Source organism: Siphateles boraxobius, unplaced genomic scaffold (genome assembly GCF_051911475.1).
Source record: "Siphateles boraxobius isolate OS27281-9 unplaced genomic scaffold, OSU_SipBor_1 139, whole genome shotgun sequence".
NCBI lineage: Eukaryota > Metazoa > Chordata > Actinopteri > Cypriniformes > Leuciscidae > Siphateles > Siphateles boraxobius.
The window spans coordinates 184,687-208,097 of NW_027508743.1; the positions used below are offsets into that span (position 1 = coordinate 184,687).

Here is a 23,411-nt window from a genome sequence, read left to right on the forward strand (position 1 = left end):
ATTTCATTCAGTAACATTACGGTTTTGATAAGCTGTTTAATGTTGATGATGGGGTTTTTTTACACATGCATCTGCTTAGTGCTTATGCTATTGCTTGTTTATGCTTCTTCTTCGCCTTTGTTTTGATCAGGAGATTCAGCACTCTTCAGAAGATGTGTCATAGCGCTCCCTACCATATAACAGTGAAAACATGGAAAGCCGTTAATTTCCATCAATGCCAGGGAAGCGTTGTCTCATAAATGACATACATTTCCGTCAATGGCGACTAAAGAGTTAAAACCAATCCCGCTGATGAAAGGCTCACTGTTGGCACTGACATGAAGGCTAGCTTGCTATAACCAAATCAACCAGGAACCCAGACAGCAACATAGTTTTGGCCCAGATCCGGCCCACATCCGATACACAGGGATTCCACACGTACCAGATGTGGGCCGGATCTGGGCTGACTCTATGCTGCTGTCTGGGAAGCAATAACATTACGGAGTTATTTTGTGATAATTAGCTAAATAAAGTTACTGCATTCTCTGAGGGTGGCAACGAGTGTCAAACTTCTCCTCTAATGTTATTGGTCACAACATCCGTTCACGGAAAGGTAAGCAATGATTGGCTGCTTAGTGTTGTCAAGTTTCACACCCCATAGTGCACGTACAATATCCATGTACTATGCTAGCGATGAAATTTACAGCAAGTGCCCTGCAAACCTTAGTGCACGCGTAAAAAACGAAAGTATAATTTGAGCCAGACCCAGACCAAGAATATCCCAAAACTTCTGTCATCATATACCCACCCCATGTTATATGGTATTTGTCACAACATATCTTTTTCTGTTCCATGAAAGAAAGTCAAATTTTAACACAACTTGAGGATTAGTAAATAATGACAATTGTCGTTTTTTGGGTGAATTATTCCTTTAAATTTGAGACTGAGGCCTATGAGATCTGAAGTCTGGTGAGGTCTCAAGATCACAAGATTAAGACTCTGTTTTGGAATAAAAACGTCTTACTGTGTGAAATCACAACAGTGGAAAAAGACTCAAGCTGTGAGCATCTGTTTATTACACAAATAAGAACTTTGTGCCATGAAAACACATCGATAACATCATGATAACAAGATAAACATTGAGTATAAATATATAGCTTTGAACTACACGAGTCCCTCGTTACGTTATGACCTGTGGAGTAAATCTAATACTATAGAGAAAGTTCATCGCACAACGCCGACAGAGTGAAAAACAAGTGCAGATATCCTCTGCTAAGGCTTTCCCTCTCGCCGCTTTTCAGTCGTAAGCTTTATTTACAGTCACTGGAGAATCAGGTGACATATTCAGACACTTAGTTGTTTATGCTACAACAGTTAGTAAGTGTGTCATCAACAATCAAAATGGAGTCGTTTCAAGTGAGCGAGTGAGGCGCCGCTGCAGAAGATACAATACAAACAGTGTCCATTCACGACACAAACATTTCAGGAAGACATGAAGAACATCCACTCTGTGATGATGAAAAGTTCAATATAGTTCCCATCACTTCATAGCTGATGTCTGCATGACAATTCTAATACTTTCACGGTTTTCTGGTTTTAAACCAGTCTGAGATGAGATGTCCGTAACACTGAGATGATAATAGTTTCACACAATGGCTCCTTCTGGACTGTAGTGTGAGATCCGGGCCCCTGCTTTGGCCCCTGTGCTGAAGGTTTGTGTTCCTATAGCAGGAGTTTAAACACTGTTGAGAAGCAGCACTGCTGGTGTGTTGGAGGTCACAGTGAAAGAACGAGTGTCTGTGTCGTTGTCGTCTGCGGTTTGGAGAGATAAACTGCGCAGGCTCTTCTCCAGGCGTGAGCTTTTCTGACTGCTGATGTTCTTCGTTCTGTCAGGTTTAACTTCTGCGCCGTCTGCTCTCTCACCTGTACCGAAACACACACAACTGGTCAGAATCTGTTCATTTATTCACTTCAAATGGATGTCAGAAATCACATCTTAAATTAAAGATATGTTCAGGCTTAGAAGAAGTTAACCTCAGTCGACAGTATTTGTGGCATAATGTTTGTTTATTACCATAATAAAATAAATTTGACTTGTCGGTTTCTTTAAAAGAAAGTAAAAATCAAGGTTATGGTGTAGCAATTTTAATGGAAGTGAATAGGTGTATTTTTTGAAGATTTGAAAGCAGAAATGTTAAACATTTTATAAAAGCACTTACATTAATACTTCTGTTCATGTGTATTATTTGAGCTGTTAACGTCATTTTTACAGTCCTTTTCGGGCTTATGGCATTGTGACAAAGGTGTAAGAGTGGATATAACAAAAATGTGTTTTATTTTTTCACACTAAAATCATGATTACATGCATATTATTTACATCTTGTGGCTATACTATTTAATCAAAAAGAGAGAAAAGGATCTTGCGCATTTTTCAATCCACGTTTGACATGATTCCAAGATATATTAAGATCCTTCCAAAAAAGCTCAAAGCTTGAAATTAATTTGCTGCATATCCCAAAAAAGCTGAGATTCCGTATTAATGAACACAGGAGTGCTATAAATAGAGATGCATGATAGTAAATCACCAGTTGATAGACATTTCCCACAGGTGAATTATCCCAGTTAATGAGATGTCTTTTTGTGGAATAGACATGGTACTTCCAACACGTCGTTGTACGAATATGGATAGAGATTATTACAAACTGAAAGCAAATGGATTTTTTCGTCTCAATACTGTACAACCACATGGACTGAATGAAGACTTTAATCTGTCATGTTTATTTTCTCCTCCTTTGGATTTGTTAATTGCTTATTGAGTAACTGGTCTATAATTGCTAAATTAAATGTACATGTGTTGAATGATATGTAAGAAATTGTATTTAAGGAAAAAATGTTTCCAAAGACTGTGCTTTATTTTTTGCACTTGTAATAAAAAGAAGATTGATAGAATCTCAGCATGTGATCATTTTTTGGGATGCGCATCAAATTAATTTCAAGCATTGGGCTTTTTGACTTTCTTTGGAAGGATCTTTTGAATCATTCAGCATTTTAATGTTTACAGATTTACTGCCATTTACATCCATTGTAAGTGCCTTTTTGCTTTTTTTTTTAAGATAATGAGGGACAAGCAACTGCACTTAAATTATGGCTTAATCATTCTGGCTTGTTTATTGTTTATTATAAAAACTGAAAATATAATAAAGAAACATTTTTTAAAAAAAATTATGGCTTAAGAAAAATCTATCTAATTTGGATTTTTTTTCATTATTATTTTTAGTTTTTGTGATTTGATATTGTAATTTGTTATATTGTGATGTAATATTATTATTATTTTCTTAACTTTTCTGGATTATAATGGAGAGGTGTAATTTTATGTAACAACATCCTGTCCAGGGACCACAGATGCAAATTAGCTAACTCTGGCGCAACATTTGAATTGCCTGGTCCCTGTAAAATAAATAAAACAAAAATATTTTTATTAATTTTTGTGGATAATCAACATGCCACAATTCTTTGTAAGTAAAACTGTCTTTGGCAAGTGAATACAACTCGCTAGTTGCCCGGTAACTTTATGACTCCACACATCTGAGTCAGTCCTCTATGGAGCGATTATTGGGTCAGATTGAAAACTAAAAGTCAAAAACTAAAAGTCTAAATCTGAAACTAAAAGTCTAAGTCGAAAACTAAAAGTTTAAGTCGAAAACTAAAAGTTTAAGTCGAAAACTAAATGTCTATGTCGAAAACTAATTTGGTATTTAGGATTGGGAATTTGGTCATTAGGATAGGGCATTTTGTATTTAGGATTGGGCATTTTGTATTTAGGATTGGGCATTTGGTATTTAGGATTTAGGATGGGCATTTGAGGATTGAGGAGTGTATGCAAATAAGGAGGCATGGGCCAAATACTGGAGGCTGGGTTTGAAATGGCTGGTGCGCAGAGGCTCCTTATGGACAGCAGAGGGAGCTCCAGTGCTGAGGAGCACACTGTAATGAAACCAAACACAGCAAGTGAGCAGGGCTGGAAGTTGAAGTTATCACATTATAAAGTACAGTCCTCGCACTGTACTTTATAATGTGATAACTTCAACTTCCAGCGCCTGTCTCAACAAAGATGCTAGCTCTGGCTTTGCCATTGTTAATGTGGCAGCCAACATGGATGGCAGAGCACGACAACTTTCACTTTGAAGAGGACGCTCTACCAGTGTGCTCCTTAGTAGAGATGCGCGGTTGGCGGTTATAGCCGCGGATTCCGCGGATAAACCGCGGATCGGGCGGATGACGTGACGAAAAAAAATATTTTAATTAAATCCGGGCGGGTGGCGGGCGGTTTCTAGTCTCGCGGCTGTCATCAGCAGCGCCTTGTATCAGCGGATGGCGGGCGGGAAAATTGGTCAAAAACGTTGGTGCGGATGGGTGGCGGACGGATGATGAGTTTTGTGATGCGGTTGCGGATGAAATAATAGCCCATCCGCGCATCTCTACTCCTTAGCACTGGGAGCTCCCTCTGCTGTCCATAAGGAGCCTCTGCGCACCAGCCATTTCAAACCCAGCCTCCAGTATTTGGCCCACGCCTCCTTATTTGCATACAATCGCCCAATCCTAAATACCAAATACCCAATCCTAAATGGCTAAATGACTAAATGCCCAATCCTAAGTACAAAATGCCCAATCCTAAATACCAAATTTATTTTCGACTTTTAGTTTTCGACTTCGACTTTTAGTTTCAGATTTAGACTTTTAGTTTTTGTTTAAGACTTTTAGTTTTAGACTTTTAGTTATCAATCTGACCCAATAATCGCTCCATAGTCCTCATGGTTTAGTGTCTGTTGGCTCTCACCTCGTTCCTGTTCACAGTCTGGTGACGAGGCCCCGCTGCACTCGCTGCGAGGGCCCAGCACCGGAGACTCCTGCTCGAGGCCCTCCAGAGACCCCGAGCCGGGCAGCTGGAGCAGCTCGGGGCCGGCGGAGGGAGACGGGCAGGAGGACGAGAGCAGGGGATATGGAGGGGAAGACGAGGGGAACGGACAGGGCAGGTCGAGAGGTGCAGATGTGGAGCTCCGGCTGCCGGTGGACTGTGTCTCGGGATCCTCTTCTGATGCCGTGTACTTGCAGCTGTCCTCGAAATTCACTGACATCACTGTAGAAAAAACACATCAGCATTTGGAATATTGTTAGTTGTTATTTCTTCTCTTGCTTGCTTACCAATACAGTTATCTAACCTGGAAGTGTATATTACAACTATTTTTGGCTTTTTGACAAATTGCATGTAAATGTAAAAATGAAGGGACTAGAAATTATTAAATACATACAGCGACCTTGGAAAGTTAGTAAACCATTTCACAAATAGAAGTTTGTTTGATGCGGAATGGTCAAATATGATAATTCATTATCTGATGCAATAAAATATATAATTTTTGGAAGTTTATAAGGGTGTCACGATTTCGATTTTAAATCGAAATCGATCGAAATTAATTCACAAACTCAAAAATCGAAATAAAAAATGGAATCGTCGATACTGCCACGCCCCCATGTTGCGCCCGTGATGGAAAGTTCGGATCGTTTTACTGACTCTATTGTTCAATCTCGTTCATCAAAATTAACTAATCTTTTTTCTAGTCATTTCAGGGGCTTTAAATGTTATACTTTTAACAGGCAAATTCCCCGAACACATCCAACGCAATCTTGATCATATTCTGAATTAAGAAATCATTATAATGCAGTCAAAAGTAATTTACAGGGAACATTAATACTTGACCTTCCGAGTCTTTTGTTCATTTGTCGCGTGACAGAGGGCAATGACGGATCGTTCATGAACGACTCATCACGGCGCGTGAAAAAAACACACGTGTTGAAAGGCTGTGATTCCTCTAACTTGGATTCTATGCCCGAGCCCGAACTTGGCCGATATTTCCCGTCACTATCCTCGGGCCGGGCTCTTGATCTATAGACGTGCACTCCCAACGCAATAGAGTGCGGCGCGGGACTAGATTTGATGGCCGAGTGCGAGCGCGGGCGGTAATGCATTCACTCTGTGTGTGCGGGAGAATAAAACGATTCGCGGGACTCCAGCAAACTAGAAATATCTATGAATAAAACATAAAAACTAATAAATTTTTTTCATCTGTTGCAAAAAAGCAACAAGAACAACTAAAACAAAATAGAAACGATTTACAGGCCAGAGTTTCTATTTATAACATGTTTGCAGCGTTGAGCGATTTAGCCAATCACAGACATATGTGTTGATTTCTTGAACGCAATGACCAATCAGAAGCATTTAAGATAGACTCTCCTCACCGCTCAAAACGGACTTTTTGTTCAGTGCTGAATTCTGTAAGCTGGCAAATCCTCTAATTATAACAAACAAAGTGTAGGCTATATATTATGAAAGATTCATTGTGCAGTCAGCTTCACTGATAATAACAGAGATGTGTGAGATCGCGATGACCTGATCTCAGCTTTTTAGGAGCAACAGCAACCTGTGCTTAAAAAAAAAATCGAGAATCGAATCTAACCGTGACCTTAGAATCGAAAATGTAATCGAATCGAGGATTTGGAGAATCGTGACACCCCTAGAAGTTTATATTCACTTTTTTGTGCCACTGTAATAGCTACATTTTGTTTTGTCTCTCTGATCTGAAACAGGCACAGCTGAAGCGAAATCAAACTGAAATAAGAATGAATAAAAACGATATACTCAGTCTAAAATAAAATGATTTTGTATCAGCACTAAGTTGCCAAAGCAACTTTTAAATTTTAGTTAGTTGCTTTAAATTAAAACTAAGTAAAAAATGATGATAAGGTTGAGTGAAACTGCTTGACAGATTCGATTGTAATTCAGCATGATTTGGGATCAGAGAAACGGGTGTAAACTACTTTTTCGCTTATACATTGTCACAAAAAAATATAAAAATCACTTAAAATGAATGAATTTTATTGAATTGGATAAAATGTCATATACCATTTTAAACCAAATGAACTTATATTTGTGAAATGTTTCTTTTTAGGACTGCTGTATGTATTACAAACTGAATTATAATATGCATTATGTATGATCTCACTTACTCGATAAGCCGTCAGACTCCATTTTGAAGTTGGCGATGTCGTCGGCCGCGGCCCCGTCGTCTTCGGCCCCCACCCCTCGACCCCGGGGCCCCATGGCCGAGAGCCGGCGCCGTGCGTGGATCTCATCCGAGATGGTCTCCAGGTTCCGAAGGGCCGTCCGGTACTCGGCTTTGGCCTGGGTCAGTTTAGCCTGACGCTCGTCCACCCGTCTCTTCAGTTGCTGTATGGGAGATGGAGGACAAGGTAAAGCGGAGAACAGGTCACATATATTTATTATCCAAAATCAGATCAAATTTACATGTTAGTTTGTGTTTCTAAAAGGAATACTCTTGAATGACTAAAAACATGCAAAAATTGTCTAAAGAAAATGTCTAAAAACATATTAGCACATTTCCTGCCAAATTCTCATTACTGTAATGCGCCTGTAATTTGTATGTATTTAAATTTATCTATATATTTATTTATTTAAATTTATTTATCTTATTTTTATATTTAGATTTTTCATAATAATGATTCTTCTGAGATTATCATTACTGTATTACATACTGTATTTTTTAAATAAAATATAAAATATATTAAAACATAATATTTAAATATACATTTAATTGAAGTAGTCTCATTACTGTAATGAGCTTGTATGTTTAAAAAAATATATTTATTGTAATTTCCATTATTCTGAGTAATTCTCCTGAGATTACTTTATTACATACTGTATTTTTATTTAATAAAATATACATTAAAACATAATATTTAAAAAATACATTTAATTTAAATATAATGTTTTAAATATTTGACAAATATTTTTAATTTATATTTAAATTTAATTGAAGAAGTTTTAAAATATTACAAAAATTACTGTAGTACAATGATTTATATACATCAACAGAAGTTAATGTCAGTACAACAAAACCTACAATGATGCATAATACATTACAATTTAAATAATTTCGGATTATATAAAATAAAAATTTTAAATTATTTTATTCATATTACAGTAATGAGAATTAAGGGTGTAATGAGTACTTAATTGTTTTAAAACTAGCCTTCATTTTCTTTAGATAAACTAAATAAATATGAATGAAAAGAAAATATCTATAAATATATTTATATAAATATAAATTAAAAAAATTAATATTAGATTTTTTAATGAAAAGTTATTTTGTGCCAAATAAGAACTGACGTACCTCAAGCTGCAGATAATATTTCGCCTTTAATTCAAAGTACGGCCTGCAGAGGGAGAGAAAGAGAACGATAGGAACAGAATGAGTCTAAGAGCCGGTTGCCATGGCAACAACAGAGCTCTGTGAAAGAACCGGCACATTCCATCAGCAGAAGCACATCTGGAACACATTAGAGACGCCTCACGCTGAACTACACTGAACATCCACAGCAGAGGCCAGGGGTGGGGAAACACAGAGCTTTGGTCATTTATATGTGAGAGAGAGGAAACATTTTGTGGGTTTTCTGAAGCAAACATAATTTTATTCCCAAATATGTTTTTGAAATGAATCATTATGAATGATGCAAGTCCTGTAGAACGAGTGCTTGCAGAACTTGTTTCAGCAAGATTTTAGGGTGTCTCCTCTTTATGTTCATTGCAACATGATTTATTTGTATTATCTTTATATAAATGCCTCGAACAAAGATTTTCTGTTGATTGATCAATTTAATGTGTGCTTGCTGAATAAAAGCATTAATTAATTACAAAACAAATCTTACAAACTTTAGAGCGGTAGTGCATGTATATCAAAAACAGACTGATGCATTGATGTATGGGTGGATAAATGGGTGGGTGGGTGTTTGGAATGAAGGATGGGTGGATGGATATGAGGATGGATGGATAGATAAATGGGTGGGTAGATGGATGGATGGATGGATGGAGAGATGGATGGATGGATGGATGGCTGGCTGGATGGATGGATGGAGAGACGGATGGATGGAGGGACGGATGGAGAGACGGATGGATGGAGGGATGGATGGCTGGCTGGCTGGATGGATGGAGAGATGGATGGATGGAGGGATGGATGGATGGAGAGATGGATGGATGGATGAAAGGATGGATAGAGAGATGGATGGATAGATGGATGGATGGATGGATGGATGGATGGATGGATGGGTGGATGGATGGATGGATGGGTGGATGGAGAGATGGATGGATGGATTGGTGGATGGATGGATGGATGGATGGGTGGATGGAGAGATGGATGGATGGGTGGATGGCTGGCTGGATGGATGGAGAGACGGATGGATGGAGGGACGGATGGATGGAGAGACGGATAGATGGAGGGATGGATGGATGGAGAGACGGATGGATGGAGGGATGGATGGATGGAGAGATGGATGGATGGATGAAAGGATGGATAGAGAGATGGATGGATGGAAGGGTGGATGGATAGATGGATGGATGGATGGATGGGTGGATGGATGGATGGGTGGATGGATGGGTGGATGGATGGATGGATGATGGGTGGATGGAGAGATGGATGGATGGATGGGTGGATGGAGAGATGGATGGGTGGATGGATGGGTGGATGGGTGGATGGAGAGATGGATGGATGGGTGGATGGATGGATGGATGGGTGGATGGAGAGATGGATGGATGGGTGGATGGATGGGTGGATGGATGGATGGATGGGTGGATGGATAGATGGATGGATGGATGGATGGATGGATGGGTGGATGGATGGATGGGTGGGTGGATGGATGGATAGATGGATGGATGGATGGATGGATGGATGGATGGGTGGATGGAGAGATGGATGGGTGGATGGATGGGTGGATGGGTGGATGGAGAGATGGATGGATGGGTGGATGGATGGATGGATGGGTGGATGGAGAGATGGATGGATGGGTGGATGGATGGGTGGATGGATGGATGGGTGGATGGAGAGATGGATGGATGGATGGATGGGTGGATGGATGGAGAGATGGATGGATGGGTGGATGGATGGATGGATGGATGGATGGATGGATGGGTGGGTGGATGGATGGATGGATGGATAGATGGATGGATGGATGGGTGGGTGGATGGGTGGATGGATGGATGGATAGAGAGATGGATGGATGGATGGTTGTCCTCTGACCTGGACTTGTTGATGGTGCGTTTGAGCTTCTTCTCCAGTTGTCTCATGTGGCTGATGGCGGCGTTGTATTTGGTCGCTGTTTCTCTGTGCTCGAGTTCACTGCGTGTCCTGGTTTGCTCCGCTTCCATCACCTGGAAGAGCCAATCAGAGCAGTTCAGAATCAAATTAACTGCATATCATAGAACAGAATATTGTGGCCTACAGCTACAGGAACTCATATATACAGTAGTACAGCATGTTTATGGTGCGTGGTGTTGTGTCTCTCACCCTCTGGGTGGCGTGGTTGAGCATCTCCTGCCAGGCCGAGTCAAACTGCCTGCTGTCCTCCTCTAACAGACGCTCCTCGGCCAGAGCGATGGTCTCCTTCGCCGCCCGCAGGATCTCCATGGCCCGCTGATACTCCTGTGTGGCTCTCTGAGCTTCAACCTGAGCCTGAAACACGTCAGAATATTACCATAGTTTCAGGCCTGATTTCCAAACTCTTGAAATTAAGTATGTGTAAGCTCACAATTGGTATGAACGCAATACGGTATCATTTGCTAAAGCACAATTTGCAGACTAATAAATAAATCATGTTTCAGCAGAAACTGTCTTCAACGAGTAGCTCACATTCTTCATCTCTTGCAATGCATTGGCAGCAGACAGATTCAAGTGTGCACATGTTGTTACGTAAATGATGATGACACATCCTTAGTGTTACCAAGAAACCGTAGTAAACAACTGCTGTCAATACTCCGTCATTTGCTCATATTGATGACGCAACTGTACCACAATTCAATGACATTGTGAGAAACTCTCCTGGGAAGATTCTTTTTCTGAAAGAATTACAGTGTGATCTAAGTGTGTGTTCAATTGGTACCACATTTGTTAACATTATTTAGCATTAATCCCATAATAGGATCTTACTCTAAACTGTTACCACACAATTTAATCTTTAGTTTTCTTTTAATTTCCCCGCAATGAACCATAAAGCTTCATCGGTCACGGCATAAGTTGCTCAGCTTTAATAGATCACATGACCAGGCTCTGTCTGTCTGTGGGATGAGCTTCTCATTTACAGACGATCCCTCTTACATTATTCAAATCTATATTCTGCTGAAGAATTCATAAAGAAAACTAGCACAGCTTGAGACAAGAAGCTAATGTATATTTCATAAAACTCAATCATCTCTGCAATCAAATCCATGAGGCTTTTCTCAGTTATACAGAATCTAATAATAATTGTCATTTTCTCAGCTTCTAAAAGGGGGTTTTTGGTTCCCCAAAATAAATTTCAGCGAAATGTCCTTAAAAGAACCATTTTTTTTAGTGCGAAGAACATTTTAATATTCTAAAGATCCCTTTTGTGGAATGGAAAGATTCCATGGATTTTGAAGGTTCTTCATGGAACCATCAGTGCCAATAAAGAACCTTTATTTATAAGAGTGTTTATTTAAAAAAGTATTCCAGCTTTAATCTCATGACAGGAGATTCAAAAACTGGATACTAGCTTCATATTAATCCCAGCTGGAGTCAGTGGCTCGGTCCGCGCTGTGTGAACGTTTCTGTTTTGCATGGAAGAAGACAGAAGTGCTCAGTACAGTGTGCAGGTAGAGAGCGAGAGACGTCGTGCACTTCTCCAGATAGACGACTCACACACTTACACGTCACTTTGCATTAGCGAGATGAGGGGAACGCTTGGTTTCCTCGGGTTCATAAGCACTTTTGGTGATGCGACATGTCAAACGTGTCCAGAACTGACCTTTCTGACCATTGTTCAAAACTGAGCATTCAACATCATGAAACAATGCATGTTCAGCATCAAACAATAGCTCTATTTAGACCGCTGCTAATGCGAGGATGTGATGATGGCATGTCTGCGTGGGCAAACGCTCCACACTCAAGTCTGAAGCGATACACTGAGACATTAAAGGCTGGAATCTACATTTGCTTTGGCTTCTCAGTCGGGTGGTTTTTAAGGGTTTTTGGTGATTTTTAAAAACATTTTGAATTGAAAAGGTGTTTGTTTGTGTACCGGTAGGTCTTATTTGTCATTAAACGGTATTATAATAAATTAGTAGGCCTATGCTAGCATAAAAAATGTTGGGGTCAGTAAGATTTTTCTGCTCACCAAGGCTGCATTTATTTGATTAAAAATACTGTAAAACCAGTAATTCTGTGAAATATTATTGCAATGTAAAATAGCTGTTATCTATGTGAATATATTGTAAAATGTAAATTATTCTTGTGATCAAAGCTGAATTTTCAGCATCATTACTCCAGTCTTCAGTGTCACATGATCCTTCAGAAATCATTCTAATATGATGAATTGCTGCTCAAGAAACATTTCTGATTATTATCAATGTTGAAAACAGGTGTGTTGCTTTATATTTTGAGGAAACCGTGATACATTCGATGAATAGAAGGTTCATATGAAAAGCGTTTATTTGAAATAAAAACCTTAACTGTTTTTACTGTCACTTTTGGTCATTTTAATGCAAGTTTCTTACTGAAAACGTCTTACTAAATCTTACTGAAACCCCAAACTTTTGTACAGTAGTGTATATTATTATAATCTTTATATTGGCCTCTGTGCACACTGTTCTATAAATGTTCTTTTTTCAGTATTGGCTATTACAAAATCCATGACTCAATCAACACCCAGTTGTGCAGCACATGACCACAGAGTAAACCAGAACACGGCCTATATAGAGATGACGAGAGATGATGCATTTCTCCTGATCTGTCAACTGTCCATTGTGTGTCATAATACTGTGATTTTGACCGAGCTGCTCAGTCACAAAAGAGCGTGTGTGTCGGCCCGCCGGAGTCTGGAGAACCGACAGCCATAAAGCCGTCACTGTGGTTGTGATGTAACTCGTGATGACCTGTACTCCTAAAGACCCTCCAGTGTCCCACTGATTCCTAACATACTGATCACAATGAGAGATGCTAGAAGCTGGAAACACATCTAGTAGATGGTCTTTTGTGGCGGTTCAAAGCGCATTCGATCCAGTGAGCAAGCCAGCAATCCGGTCGAATGTTTTCAATGACCTCTGACCTCAATGAACTCAAAAAGTTTTAGACCCCGTTTACACCTGTGTTTAGTGTCGTCCACTTGTGATCCGATCGCCTTCAGACAATTTCACTCACGAGGTCAAGGTTAAGGTCAGGTGAAGCTGAGCTCTCTTAACACTGTAATGACAGATTAGAGTTACGTCAATGAAGGTTCTCACTTGCTGTGGAGCTTTTAAGGTCAAAATCACACACACTCGCTCATCTGCCTGTCTGTTCACACACACTTGTTATGTTCTGTGTGTCTGGAATGACAAGGGGACAGAAATGCACTGTCCGTTTCTTATACTGCCCATTCTTTCCTCCTGGTGGTAATGTGTTTGAAAGGCAGCACAAGTTTGATTTTCTCTGGTTTGCTGACCTATTTTCTTCCTAAACTCGGTCAGACATGATGAATCTTTCATGAGCAGCTTTCATGAAATCGTGTAGAGTTACCATTTAATGAGCTCAGTATGATCTGAAGATGCAGAATCACCTCACGGACCCTAAACTCCGTCTGATCGGATTAAAACCGTCACCGTTATTCCCGCTTTGACGATCAAAGCAAGTTCATCCACCCGAAGAAATGGAGGAAAGGAGCCGCTCTACTGACACAATCACTCCTTTAAACGCAGGAAAGTTCCCTGTGTTTTTATTAGCATTCGCATTAAATGCAGAAGTATGTTTGCTCACTGTCTGTAAATAATCTACAAACTTCCTCCAGCTGGTTTTAGCCTGATCACACGTAAAGGTCTTTTAATTGACATCCCTTTATGAAAACATATGAACATCTTTTATACACAAGCGAGAGTGTGGATCTCCATTAAGCAAACCAGTGGAATTCCACAACCTTGTCCAAAACGAGACGGCTGTTTTCCTTCAGCACAGATCCACAGGGATCCGAGTAAACAATCCGGCTCTTTCTTCATGACTATGATTTATGCAATACGAGCTCCTTCTCTTTCTCGCCATCTCTCTCTCTGTCCACAATCTTTCCTATTATAGCATAATTCATTTGACATCAGATTACAATTTTCTTGCTTTTGCAGAACAATTTGGTGGCCCTGAAGTGTAAAAAACTAAATGGCTAGTTTATTATTAGCTCTTTGCATTTATTTAAAAACTTTAAATAACCATATTTTCAAAATACATACTAGAATGAGCATAAATATTATAGTTGTGACAACAATTGAATGTATTCATTTAAAAAGTTTGAATATGGCTAGTTGTGGAACAAACAATATTCAATTAGTTCAAAGACTGTAACAAATTGTATTGATTGATTAAAAATTCATATACCTGGTTATTGTGTATTTTAATATACCTGGTTATAGTTTATGTTCATGTGTACTATTACAGAAATCATACCGGTTTCGTTTGAATATGACTGAAAAATATGCATTACATTACGTTTATTAGCTTGTCTATATTAAAACTGAGCAAGTTGACTAATATATGCAATTCAAATACATAAATCTTCAATTGAGGCCTAAATATTTGTGTAGAAAACAGGAAGTTTAGCATTTCCAGTGCACTAGTTCACTACATTGTATAACGTATGCTGCATTTTTTAATTGCATGTGATGCAGCGTGCAACAATAAACAGTAGTATTGTGTCATATTCAGTTATAATCTAACTATTATTATTTTGCATTTTTATTAATTTTAAGAAACCTTTGAAAAATCAAATATTGAGTCCAGAAAAAGATGTAAAAAGAAATCAAGCCTTGTATTAATTCTGATTCAGTCATCACACTTTAAATACAAGGTTAGGTCAAGTGTATATAATCGGATACAATATTCATTGCACTGTTTTATACACACGCACATTACGGCAAATGTAGTTAGCATTCCAGGTATTCCATGAATGCATGTGCATATTGTATACATAATGCACACTGAACAAATATTATGAGTAAAATGAGTGGGTTGATATTATAAGTGTCATTCATTACCTAATCTAATTCTTGTGCAAATGTAGTGTGTCATGTTTATTTTATACATGCATAAAGTGCATAGTATACTGCAGAAACAGTATATAAGTAGAACTGTAGTATGCTATTTTGAACAAACAGAAGTTTGGACAACATTTTGCTGTGAGCAGAAAAGAAATGATAAAACAAAATTTTGCATATTTGAACGTCCAACTGAGTGGCTAACTAAAATAGTTCTACATTTGCATATGAGACATTACACCTTCATGTACTGTCAGTTCAAATGACCTTGATTTGTCCATGATAGTGTGTGTGTGTGTGTGTGTGTGTGTGTGTGTGTGTGTGTGTGTGTGTGTGTGTGTGTGTGTGTGTGTGTGTGTGTGTGTGTGTGTGTGTGTGTGTGTGTGTGTGTGTGTGTGTGTGTGTGTGTGTGTGTGTGTGTGTGTGTGTGTGTGTGTGTGTGTGTGTGTGTGTGTTCCTCTGCTCATCTCTAATCAACACTCAGACACACACGCTGTGTAGGGCCGTGAGGTGTGAGGTCAGCTGACACGTGTTGGAGTCGTCTGTCATTGATGTCGGATGTTTGCTGCTCACGTGTCACAGGACTGGACAGATGCCAGAGGAACGAGAGGCGATAGATGCGCCAGAACACACTGAACACTGTTAAAAGACACGCACGTACATCTATATACAGACAGACAGATATTCCGACGGATAGACCACCGAATCAAGGTCATTAAGGTCATCTATCTATCTATCTATCTATCTATCTATCTATCTATCTATCTATCTATCTATCTATCTATCTATCTATCTATCTATCTATCTATCTATCTATCTATCTATCTGCCTGTCTGTCTGTCTGTCTGTCTGTCTGTCGCTCATTGGAGGTGTGATCGTGTACTGTGTTCTGATTGGCTGTAAAGTGAGCGTTGGCATTCTGACTGAGAGACAGCTGGCATTGCCAGTTTTAGCTGTGTGTCTCACCCACTGACACAGATCATGTAGATCTTTTAAAGTGATGACAGGACAGTTACACAAGACCAACTTCATTTGATTACCAGCACAGAGAAATGTACACACACACACACACACACACACACACACACACACACACACACACACACACACACACACACACACACACACACTGACTTCAGCTTTACAGAGATCAAACACAGTGGTTATATTAAGATTAAATCAAGCCATTAAATCATATTAGCTAACATCAATAACAGTGTGTGTGTGCGCTGTGTATTATTTACTCCATCTGAATTATTATGTTTCTTTTGATGGAAAATATGTTTCTTTTTCATTCGCAATAAGAAAGTCCATGAGTAGATGCTGACGTACAGATGTGTTACTTATTATCTGTGTATACTTCAGCTTAAATGAATCAGGTTTTACCAGGAGCTTTTAAAAGATTGGCAAACGTTGTCTTTTTCTTGGCGGCACTTTACTGACTCATGACTAATGTCAGATCATTTTGTTTTAATGCGTATAAAAATAGACTTAATATGAGCGAGTGACTGGAGCTTCTGTCTTTCTGAAGGCTTCTCACAGCTTTCTCATAAGAGTCAATCTCTTCATCACTTCATTTGAAAATAAATTAGTTTGTCTAATGAGAATTCTCTCTCTCTCTCTCTCTCTCTCTATATATATATATATATATAGAGGGAGAAATGTTAGCGACTCTAAACATTTGAATGTACACTGTATATCTATGATAAACACACTGCACTTCGGTTCGGTTTTGACTTGCGGTGTTGTAATTGCGTTAGAGCCAGAAGCTGAGCAGAACTCTCACTAAAGTCACCTCTTGGATATAAAAAGCTCTTTTATGACAGTTTGAGAGCAAAATTTGTGTTGATTTATCACTGTCACAAGGTGATAATATGGAGAATTTCATGGCTGAAAGCAGCAGGGATCTCAAATCCATCCTCACGCACACTCACATCACATGACAGATGCTTGCTCATATTAAAATCTAGATTTTGATTGAACTGTCACTAAGCTAAGATGTTCTGAGGAGAAGAGGCTTTTCATGCATTTAGACACATTAGAAGGACACCATGTTCAATCTTCTCTCTCGCTGTTTATATCTATAGGAAACACCAAGGCCTGTTTGCAAACAAATTACCGCCATCTGTACGCTGCACTGCAGGTCATTCATTATTGAGAAGCTGACAGCACAGGCTGGAAGGCGGTCATGTGATTATGAGAAGTTAAACTGGGGCAAACATGTTTTTCTTAAACTCGTCCACCAAAATTTGATTCACACTCTTTTGTAACATCACACTTTTTTTGATATACACACTAATACGATACATTAATAATGCTAACCTGCTGTTAATCTACAATTAGTTCATGACACTCTACAATGTAAGGTCAGCAAGATAGTTTCGCACTGCTAAATAATGTATTTTTTTGTTCTGTTTTTTATATTTTGGATGGCTATTTAAGCATAAATAAAGATTAGAGCTGGGCAATATAACAAAGACAATTAACCCTTGATATTAACCCTAAATATGTTGCACTATTTTGATAGTATTATGTTTTTATTTATATATATGATTTGCATTTATGTATGTATGTATGTATCTATCATCTGTCTCTCAATATTATATCACAAGAATTATGAATATTTTTAATATATTGTCCAGCTCTAGACATGCTATGGTAATTTCAACACAGTTTACTTTGCACAGATCCACAGTTACCGGTGTTTAACATACTGGTACAGATATATGCGGTGAACCAGAGTCATGCCCACTGAACCGGGTCACCAGCTGTTTCCTGCTGTTCGACGGGCCTCATGGCAACAGCCAAACCTTCATTACATAACTCTGTTCTTTAGCCTGCTTTCCTTTTCACCGTGGTGAACGACTATATTTCATTATGTGTTTCATTCATGTGTTTTTCCTAATCATTTATTCCCTAGATGAGATGCCAGAAGATTCCACCAAACTAACTCCAGCAAAACACAGTGAGGTATTGCGTCTCACCTGGCGGGCCGCTCTCCTGGCCTCCCAGTACGGTTTCGAGTCTTCTACGGCTTTACCGATCTTCTTGACCTGCTCGTCCAGTTTGACTGTGGCCTCCAACAGGACGGCGCGAAACTTCTGCCGAGAATCCTGCAGAACAGAGGTCAATAACAGACAGTGAATCTAAAATCACACATGCTCAAGTCTCTCAAACTAAACTCAATATTTGCATGCGCCACTCAATCTCAATATTCAATTGGCCAAACTCACAAATCTGTCAAATTCAGTGGGTAGTTCTTCATTGAAAACACCGGGAACTTGATACAACTTTGTTTCTTGATAAAGTGCACTCACACTCCTAAATATTGCATTAAAGCTAATTTGAAGACAAATAATTTGTCTGTCCACACCGGTCCACACTAGGTGCAACTGCGAGATGCGTCAAAATCAAAATCAAAATCAAATCAAAACCCACAGCGTGTGGGCGGAGTCTCACGGCAAGGGCACTGCACCAGAGAGTAATCTTTGACAAATATTGTTTTAGTAACTCAGTAAGCTATGTAGCCTATTTTTAATCATGTTTAAATGGTGTAATAGTTGTGAATTTGATTATGTAGCCTACTTATCCATTCTCACTCGCAAGAAACTCACAGTTTGAACGTTCTTGTTTCCATTTGTTTAATTTCAAGATCTGAGGTGAATTATCCATTGTTGCTTTTACAGCTACAAAGCTGGGAGCTCTAAATAATATTCAAAGTCACATTGCATGCTTTCAACATTAAATAAAGCACATAAACAGTAACTGAGATTATCATTAATTTGCCACACTCTGTGTTTGTTGTTCCAGCTGCGACGTCGCAGAAAAATAGAAACCGTTTTTAAAATAGAATTGTCGCGTGTCGCCATCGCGGCTGGTTAGGACAAAATCTCTGATAAACATGGAAAAGATATACCTTTTATCGCGCGTCATGTGCAGTTAGGACACGGTGTTAGTTAATGTATTAATTAACATTTACTAACAATGAGCAATATATTTGTAATAGTATTTATTAATCTGCGTTAATGTTAGTTACAGTAATAAAAATCCAGCTGTTCATTGTTGGTTCATGTTAGTTCACAGTGCATTAACTAATGTTAACAAATACAACTTTTGATTTTAATAATGTATTAGTAAATGTTGAAATTAATATTAACTAAAAATAATTAATGCTGAAGAAGTATTGTTCATTGTTGGTTCATGTAAACTAAGGAAGTTAACTAATATTAACTAATGAACCTTATTGTAAAGTGTTAACAAAAAAATTTTTGCAATATGCATCAGTGAAGAGTCCTGTCTAAGGTTTGAGTCCCTTGACCTCTTTAGCTGTATGAACTACTGAATACTTGTCTTTGTGTTTACAAGTGTGAATTACAGTACAGTCATTGAAACCTGAATAAATCTCAGTCTCATCGAATCCAGGCAACATCCACTGTATTGCTCAGGAATCTCTCTGAATTATGAGAGAAATGAAACGCTTCAATAACCAGCCTTTTGTTGCTCCCTGAAAAGCGCTGCTTCAGCTAACTCAATTCAGCATTTAACCCAGTTAAGGAGGAATCTACACCCTGCTTTCTAGACAGAAAACTCTCCCTCAGCAGAAAGAAACAATCACATTTGTTGCATAAGATGAGCAGCGGAGCCTGTGTGTTTGAGTATCGTGTCCAGTTCTGCCGGTCATGAATCTGTTGTGGACTGGGTTTGGACATATTTAAAAACACTGACATCTACATCCTTCCACACAGGACCCCAGTGACAAAAGACACGTCAGAGGGATTTAGACTTCCTCTGACAGAAAGATCCTTCTGCTGATTATTCACAGGCCAAATACAGTTATAAACAGAGAACTGAGGGATCATTTGTCATTCTAAATGAGGATGAGGAACAAAAAGAGGACTTACAATAAGGTTTCATTAGTTAACAATAATAATATTACTAATAATGAACTGCACTTCTACAGCATTTATTAATATTTGTTAATGTTAAATTCAACATTTAATAATACATTATTGAAATTCAAAGTTTTATTTGTTAACATTAGTTAATGCACTGCGAAGTAATTACAGTAACAAATGTATTGCTCATGGTTAGTTCATAAATTAATGCATTAACTAATGTTAACAAATGAAACCTTATTATAAAGTGCTACTGACTTATGAATGTCTGAATTCTACCCAGTGTTATTATTGCTAACTAAAACTTTTAAAAGCATTTTAGTTCATAGATATAAAGCTGAAATAAAATGTAATAATATGAGGGAATTTAAAAATATAATATATATAATATAAATATATTTATTAGCCTATATATATATATATATATATATATATATATATATATATATATATATATATTATATATAATATAAATATTAAAATATTAGACGAAAAACTAACTAAACAAAAGTTACAATGTTGCCTTAAAAATACTAAAATAACACTGATTAACCCTGTTTTACAAAAAATATCTGATATTCACATATACAAATACATAAAGCTAATTTTACAATAATCCTTACATAGATTATGACTGCATTTTGCTCATTATTTCTTGCACTAACAAACGTTTTTTTGAACCATAATAACATGGTATTATTTAAAATACTTTGGACTACCATGTTATTGTCACTCGGCACCTTGCCTTTGCCTTGGTACCAGTAAGGGTGTATTCTGTATTAAAAAAGGAAATCATAAATCATCTGAACCAAAACATGGAAACGGAGATTTCTTGTGCCAATTTAGCAACGGGCAATTAACTACTATTTGTGTTTCCTTTTGTGTTCCACAGAAGAGAGTTAGTCACTGGGGTTTGGAATGAAACGAGGAAGTATATGTTCCTAAAACACTCATCTAGCTGTTGTGGCTTTCAGAGCAGGAATTCCAGACTCGGATAGAAGAGATTTCCTCTGTCTGCTCAGCAGATAAAAAGGGTGTCAGTCACATGAAGGAAACATCCTATTGGTCAGGGCCGGAAGGGGGAGGGTGCTGAGCTTTTAGACATGTCTTTGGAATTCAGCCTGCAACCATTTTCAGCAAAAACAGTGACAGCAGAAAGCAGGCATGTGAACCTTACCTCCAGTTCGGTCTCCCATCTGTTGATGTTATCGGTAGACTGATTCAGTTTCTCCAGTTCGCCCTGTTGAAGAGATAAAGCCAGTTGAGATCGCAGTATGATGGCTGTTGCAATGCCAGCAACATCTGGAAAGTGTTCTTCAAGTAACCCAACACTGAAATGAAGCTCATATGTATGCAATTCCTCCCATGTTAGCTACACGTTGATGACACACAGATGTTTCACACTGTTGTTTTCATTACGGGATTATTTTCTTTCATGGGTGGAGGATGAAAAACCAGTTCAACTCGCACAGTCTTACATAAAGGTTTTTTCATGATTCTTTGGAGCACTTTCTTACCAAAACGTTTTATTTTAAAATGCATTTAAAAGTGTAATTTATTGTAAAGAAAGTATAACGTTTCAAATGATAAAACAACTGATAATGTGTTTTAAAAAAAATAGACAATGTATCTGGACACAAAAACCATGCTTTATAGAAACAGTGCTAGGTCAAACAATAGTGTGTCCAAATACTTTTAATGGGTAATTGTAGATCGTTTTCTAACGAATAAAAAACATTATAGGCCAATTCTAAAAGGAATCTAACACTGCATAAGCAAGTCTTAACATTGGATTCTAAATATGACGTCATAATTAAAGATGTATCTGAGTGTCAACGCGGTTCCTCCATGTAACAAACAAAGAAACAATGTAACAGAATATAAGAGATGATGTCACAATGGGGTTCCCCTGATCGAATCAAACACCAGCTGTTGAACAATCTGAACCAACAGAACATTAGCTGATCAGATTATCGGTGCATATTATAGACTTCTGATGAAATATGTCTACGAGTCAAAAAGAGTTTGACCCAGTCTAACTTCAAGTTCAGGTTATGGGAAGGTTAAGCACTGAATGACTTTAAAAAGATCGACATATAGAACAATATAACATATCAATACAGCCAAACAACATAGCCTAAGTATTCAGTCGAGTTTTGTTAATCCGCTTTAAATGGATTTTGTCGATGTGAATTCTCAGATGTATCAGTCGAAATGGATTTTGTTTCTCTGTAGCCTACCTGAATCCTCGGGTCAACCTCCTCTTCCTCCAGAGACTCCGATTCTTCATCAGATTTATTCTCTTTCTCTATGTCGTTCATTTTAAGAGTAGACGCGATTCGTTTATTATTAGCCGAACAAAGCGTGTCTCTGTCCGGGATAACGGGCTCCGATGATCCGCGCAGAGCCGCGCTTCTGCGGTCACTCCATTAGTTCATCCAGACAAACGCGATTAAAAGAAACACGCACGATCCCTCATATCCAAAATATATAAATCTACAAAGACACAAACACACAAAACACCGGCAGACAGGAGAATGCGGAGCCGCTCGAGCTCGCAGATCGGCTGAGATCTCGCCCGCCCCCTCCGGTGTCCTGGATGAGGGTCACTGCAGTTCACACGCAGACCGCGGAGAGAGAGATTCATATAGATTAGATATAGATCTTTTTGAGTAAAGGAAAGAACAGGTTATTGAAAGTCTACGTTACATTTTATATGTAGCCTACATAGGCTATAAGCATTGAATTATCTCTCTAAAAATAGATGATTTTATTGTTAACGTCAAATTAAACTACAAAAATATAATTCCTGTTACCTTTGTGAATTCATAGTTAAAGACATGTTCATAAAAAATATATTAAAATGACTATTTTTATTACTTTAAGGAATGACAAGAAACAATTTTTAGCACTTAAAGTATTTTAATCTTTGTCCAAATAATAGAAGTTTAATTTCATTTGACTTTTTTTGTCATTTCAAAATAACAACAGCGCCGTGTCATAATATGACCCAGTCCGTCAGAGATATTAAAAATAAATATTTTTGAAGGCAATGCCAAGTTCTAGCATGAAACTCTAGATGGCGCAGGCTTAAGCCTGTTTTATGCTTCTGCGTCGAATCGACGGCGTACCCCCGCAGACCCCTCTGCGTCGCCCCGAACCCCTCCGGCGTAGCTCGACCTGCACCTCCAAAAAATTGTAACTACGCGTCGAGGCGACGCAGACCACAAGGGCTGTGATTGGTCAGATGCACCGCGATGCAACTCAACCTGACGCAGAACCATAAAACGGCAACGACGCCGTAGGAGTGACGGCGTAGCTACGCCGTGGAGTTGACGCAGAAGCATAATGAGGCCTTTATTGGTCCTTAACTCGTTTGGTAGAGATCACATCATTATAGATTG

At 38.4% G+C, this 23,411-nt stretch overlaps 1 protein-coding gene across 1 annotated transcript; it reads right to left on the bottom strand.

Moving 5' to 3' along the window:
* Positions 1-1,032: 1,032 nt before the first annotated feature.
* sh3bp5a (SH3-domain binding protein 5a (BTK-associated)) lies at positions 1,033-22,631 on the bottom strand. Its single transcript, XM_077230128.1, has 9 exons — positions 22,248-22,631; positions 21,185-21,247; positions 18,097-18,225; positions 10,392-10,556; positions 10,125-10,255; positions 8,226-8,268; positions 7,042-7,261; positions 4,817-5,116; positions 1,033-1,902 (listed from the first exon to the last, which is right to left on the bottom strand). Exons 1-9 carry the CDS (start codon positions 22,326-22,328, stop codon positions 1,715-1,717), a joined length of 1,320 nt encoding a protein of 439 aa, XP_077086243.1. The 5' UTR covers positions 22,329-22,631; the 3' UTR covers positions 1,033-1,714.
* Between the last annotated feature and the right edge of the window lie 780 nt (positions 22,632-23,411).